Raw genomic sequence first — 6,000 nt, forward strand, 5'->3', positions numbered from 1 at the left:
ATATTGCTATACCTTTGTTAAATAATAAAGTTTATACGTACATTTCTTAACAAGATTTTACCATATTTTACATTTGATAATTTGATATGTAAATAATAAAAGAGCAAAGGTTATTAAAACTTTCCTGGGACTTACTAAGTTTTTATTGTTGTGGTCTGTTCCATTTTACTGAAAGGTAAAAAGGTAACTAATGCTTGACTAACCAGCCATGACTAATCTGATAATTACCCGTGTGACATTTGGGAAGATACCCACGCAAGGATTAGGGCTGTGTATTGGCACCAAAATTCTAGTGCAATATATTGCGATATAAGTATCCATGTTCCGATATGTATGGAATCTTAATTATTTGACAGTGAGTGGCACTAATTATGCATGCCAATCCTTTTTCCTACTTTATTAGTCCCTGAACATATGTTATGGTTCTTATTTAACAACAATCTCATAGTCATGGATACTATTTTCCTTTTTCTACAATTTACAGTTGTGTGCAGTTTTGTCATTGAATAACAAAGGAAAATCTCTGTTGTGAATAAAATGTGTGTAGATTTTAATTGAAACCATCAAGATTATCACAAAAACTTCTATTACTAAGAAAGTGAAATCCCAAATATGACATATGTTTCAGTATAGTTCTTTACCCAATATACCAATTCTCAGAGAAAAATGTTGCAATGTGCATTATTTAAAAAGCTTATTGTGATATACAGATATACCAGTAATACCATGCAGCCGTAACAAGGATATGCTGGGTTTAACAGTGGGAAAAAAAATGACAGTTTCTTTTTATTCAATAAAATAATTTATGATGTTTGGGCTATAAGGTTTTGAAATGCGAGTTTGGGGAATCAGCTTGCACAGAAGAAGTACTTCTGCACACGACCAAGCCAAAGGAACGACAAGCGATCTGGTTAATAAACCATGATTTAGATAGTCCCAGAATAGTGCACATGATAAGACAACAATAGTGTCTTTACAGTCATGTTTTACAGCATGTTGCAACCAGCAGTAGATACAGTCCATTTGCTCTCATTTGAGGACAGTGAATTACTCATTAACTCAAAATCAAATAATTGCAACAAAGCCAACTCTGATGACTTGTCTCACAAATTTGGACACCTGAATAAAACTATTGTTTAACAAACAATCATTATTTTGTTGTCACTTTTCTCTATTTTTATTAAGAGGAGCTACTTGCTACTAGAACAGCCAGGTTATGAACACGCGTGTGAAATTTCAGTTTCACACCTACAACTCGCATCTTAACAGATAGTGAAAAATTACACGGAAATATTGATAATCAAGCAGACTTTATATATACTGTAGGAAAGAAATAAGGGATCAACTCTTGTGCTTTCATGTGATCCATTATTTTTTTCCCTCAGTATATATATAAAGAACATAAGTGAGAATTACACAAGGTAAATGTTATGTTGGTTGTACAATACATCTTAACAAGTAAACAACTAAGATGAACAGAACTTTGTCAATTGTCAGCAGTATTCTGAGAGTATCTGAAATGTGTATTTATTAATCTTATATCTGAAATAAAATAAGGCATGTTCCACATAAGCCTGCAGGCATAGACAGTTATACGATCATATAGGCAACTTGCCAGATTGGACATATGCTGGTTTTGACAACTTCCACTGTATGTTGAGATTTAAAACCTGTTTTAATAGCATAAAATATCATTTATACAACATCATAAGAGCATGTGAGTAAGATTTAACAGCATAAAGTTAAGATTCAACAGCATAAAGTAAAGATTAAATAGCAAATATACTACCGACAAGAAATAAGGGAACTAATGAAATAAGAGCGAATTTGAAAGTGCTTTAAATATCCACTAAATCAATTTTAGGCGTCAAGTTCAATATCTGGTGTGTCCACCATGTTGGGCAACACATTCACAGCACCTTGATGGCATGCTGTTAATCAATTTCCGGATGGTTGCCCGTGGTATTGCCCGCCATTCCTCTTGGAGAGCTGCACCAAGCTGGGCCAGGTTGGCGGGTCCTGGGTCCCTGACGTACACCCTTCGACCAAGAACGTCCCAGAGATGTTCAATTGGGGACAGGTCTGGGGACTTAGAGGGCCAGTCCAATGTCTGGATACCTTCTTGTCGGAGATAAGTGGAGACAATTTGGGCCCGATGTGGTCTGGCATTATCATCTTGGAATACAAAATTTCGGCCGATAACTCTAGCCAATGGAGCCACAACAGGACGCAATATTTGGTCAACGTATCGCTGACCAGCCTTAGCTCCGTTAATGATGACCAAATCTGATCGTCTGTCATGTGTAATTGCACCCCACACCATGACACTACCACCTCCATATTGATCATGGTCAAGAATTGCTGCTCTGGCATATCGCTCCCCGCTCAGACGCCAACAATGTTTTCTGCCATCTGTGAATCGTAGGCAAAACCTTGACTCATCAGAGAACATGGTGTAACGCCAGTGGCGCATAGCCCGTCCCTGATGCTGCCTAGCCCATGCCAGTCTTTGGCGCTTATGGTGAGCTGAAAGGGTGACACCCTTAAAAGGCTGTCTTGCTTTCAGACGAGCTTGACAGAGTCGGTTTTTAACGGTAAAGGTTGAAATGCGTCTTCCAGTGAGTGTGCGGATTTCTCTATTGATAGCAGGGGCCGATTTAAACCTATCGCATAGAGCAATTAACGTAATGAGACGATCCTGTCGTGGTGTCGTTGATTTTTGTCTACCACGCCCAGGTCTCATTGCAACGACACCCGTTTGACGGTACTTATCCCACAGGCGTGAAATTACACTTTTTGATTTACCCATCTGCCGGGCAACTTCACATAATGATATCCCCCCCTTCTATCATCCCCACAATTCTCCATTTTGTTGCTTCACCGAGATACTGCCTCAGAGGCATTTCTGTCAGTAAGTGTCAATCTCTATTGCATTAGTGATTGCGACTTCTCCAGTACATTTACAGGAGTTAACTTCTGTATGCACATGTAGCACGTGCTGGGCATGCATTATGCAAAATTCCATTGTCATTGGATGTTGCGTTTGGGAGATACGCCACGATAACGGACCCTGTCACAGTCAAAGTCATCTACATTCAGTTTCTTGGTTCCCTTATTTTCTGTCGGTAGTATATTTAAGATTCAATAGCCTAAACTGTATATAGCCGTAAAAAAGGGTAGAGACCGGGGTAGGCGAGGTGGGGCTGTGATGCTAGCGCAGGGGTGACTAGTTATGTCTAGGTTGGACTCATCAAACCAAGAGTGATCTATAATACACCATTATAACTCAGCTAAAGGCAAATCCTGAGCAGGAGACCACCACTAAACTCCATCGCTCAACAGAGCTGAAGTGGATCTTTGAGCTCCACACGTTCAGCCTGCAAGGTCTCAATGACAAAATTTTTGGTTGAAATTCACCTCGTTTTTCTATACCAATATTGTAAAGACCCCCCAAAAAACCAGCCTGAAGAAGGTGGTCAGCTATCTGCAGGAAAAACTTTCATGAAACTTTTTTTTCTGGTGATGAGGAAGATGAGAGCATCTTTTTTCACATGGATGAACAAGAGAAAACAACTTTGTCAGTGAATACATTTTTAATTATCACAAGGCAACACCTTTTTGGTTCTAGTTTGTTTTTTGCTTGGAAATGTATTATATGCAGGGATTAAGATTATCATATGTACATGATCCAGTATCTACAGATAACCCTATTACCTGAAGATAATCAGGACAAATCTCATGGATAACAACTTCTTGATTTATTTTTTAACATTTCTTCGCTAGTTTTTGCCCCTTAGTCAGGTGGATCATTAAACCTGAAGAAGAGGCAAGAACTAGCCAAGAAACATGAAAAATAAATCAAGAAATTGTTATCAGTAAGATTTGTCTTGCATTAGCACACACAAACATGAACACCACTTCTAAATGCTTTGAAGAATTTTCACCTGATTAAGACGACTGTTTCTGTGAACTTAAGTTACTCAATCTCAACAGAAAATCATAAAGTATTTTGATGAGTTTATTCATGGTAACAGTGTTTATAGGTAAAGTTCAATAAGAATCAGATTTTCTGCTCAGCTCCTATGCCACATTTGTGCACATGGTAGGTGACTTAATGAATGAGTGAGTTTCATGTGGCACACAGCAATATTCCAGCTATATGGCAGTAATCTATAAATAGTCTGGACCAGATAACCCAGTGATCAACAGCACAAGCATCGATGTGTGCAACTGAGAACTAATGAAATGTGTCAAACAAGTCAGTGAACCTGACTGCCTGGGCACACATTCATAACGCAATCTTAGCGCTACAATGATTGTAACTCCCATTCTCCAACATTAAGATAGCCATAGAGCTAAGATCGCTTTGTGCAAGTAGGCCCTGATCTCATTAGTCACCTCTAACAATGAGCATAGTTGCCTTCAGTGGCAAGCATGGGTTGCTAAAGGCCCGTTCTTCCAAAGGATCCTCATGAGTTGACTCAGTGAATGTATGATAAGCGTATAATGAACAAACCCTGTTAGCTTAATCCATTGTAAGTGAGTGAGTGAATTTAGTTTTATGCGCACTCAGCAATATTCAAGCTATATGGCGGCGGTCTGTAAATAATCAAGTCTGGACCAGACAATCCAGTGATCAACAACATGAGCATTGATCTGCACAATTGGGAACCGATGAAAAAAAGTTGACCAGATACCGGTCCTGGATTATGTTCGATGAACATTATCAATGTGAGCCATGGAAGGTTTATGAGATTGGAAAATGGACCATTATTATGTAATATTCTCAATATAAAATATTTTTCCAACATAGCATTTTAGCCTGCATGGTTTTAACTTCAACACTTGACTTTGACTCTGTTTGTTTCAGTGCCCTATGTGTGCAGGGAATGTGGCAAGGGCTACCATCTGAAGTCTTCCTACTACCAACACGTGAAGAGATATCACGTTGACCCAGCCTTGTTCTGCAACCACTGCGGCAAAAAGTTCTACAGTCGATACGACCTCAACCGGCACGAGGTCATACACACTGGAGTCAAAGCCTTCACATGTGACTTCTGCCAAGCCAAGTTCTTCACCGTCAGCACACTGAAGATCCATGTGAAGCGCGTACATGGGACACCCTTTGAGTACTATTGTAAGTTTTGTGGAAAAGGGTACCATGATAAGGAAGGCCTTTGGCTTCACGAGAGAGGCCATTATGACGCTGACATGAAGTCTGAGGAGGGAAGTTCAGACCTGCAGAACTTTTCATGATGAATGGCAGTCTTTTTTAAAAGGTTGCTTATTCTGTGTCTGTTGTGGTTACATAAACATTTAAGCTTTCTTAAATGATATTTGACTTGGTAGCTCGGTTCATTTCGATACTCATATCATCTCAGGATTATCTGTCGTCCTGAAGCTGGAATACTGAAACATCTAACTCACCATTCACAACTTATGTTACAATGACCGGTACTGGATGACATGAGGTGACGCACTTAAGAATATTTTGCTCATATGATGATGTGCACACTTAGGCTGCACAAAAAATTAAATGTTTTCAGTTTTTCAAAAGTGACGAGGACGGTAGGACTTTTTCTGTAATTTTTCATTTTTATTTCTATTTTTTTTCACTCTCAGAAATACAGCTTAGGAAGTGTAGTACGTGTTAATGAGTATAAGATTCAGTCATACTAGTTCTTACAGATACTCATTCTTATAGTGGACAAATGGATGATCGTGATGCGGCCACGTCAAAATTATTTTTTTAAATAACACGTACAAATAAAAGTGATGCGTCGATGCCTGAGAAACATTTCACTTAGCCTGATAGTAGCCCAGACTTAAGCTTTTTTGGGGGGGCGCTAGTGCATTGAGATACCATGTCACAGTTTGGCACGAATACTCTGCTCAGACACAGTATACTGACTCCGAGGTGACCGGTCCTTGTACCCACTAATACCGAACACCAGGCAGACACCAACAAGTACCATATTTTAATACATTTCAAGATACCAA

At 39.1% G+C, this 6,000-nt stretch overlaps 1 protein-coding gene across 1 annotated transcript in view; it reads left to right on the top strand.

Annotated features, from left to right (window-relative positions):
- LOC137281728 (zinc finger and SCAN domain-containing protein 31-like) overlaps positions 1-6,000 on the top strand; it is a 107,922-nt gene extending 101,922 nt beyond the window's left edge. The window contains exon 2 of the mRNA XM_067813304.1: positions 4,871-6,000. Within this exon, the coding sequence (XP_067669405.1) occupies positions 4,871-5,256 (386 nt within the window). The 3' untranslated portion in view covers positions 5,257-6,000. The remainder of the gene's footprint in view (positions 1-4,870) is intronic.

This window comes from Haliotis asinina, chromosome 4, assembly GCF_037392515.1.
Source record: "Haliotis asinina isolate JCU_RB_2024 chromosome 4, JCU_Hal_asi_v2, whole genome shotgun sequence".
Taxonomy (NCBI): Eukaryota; Metazoa; Mollusca; class Gastropoda; order Lepetellida; family Haliotidae; genus Haliotis; species Haliotis asinina.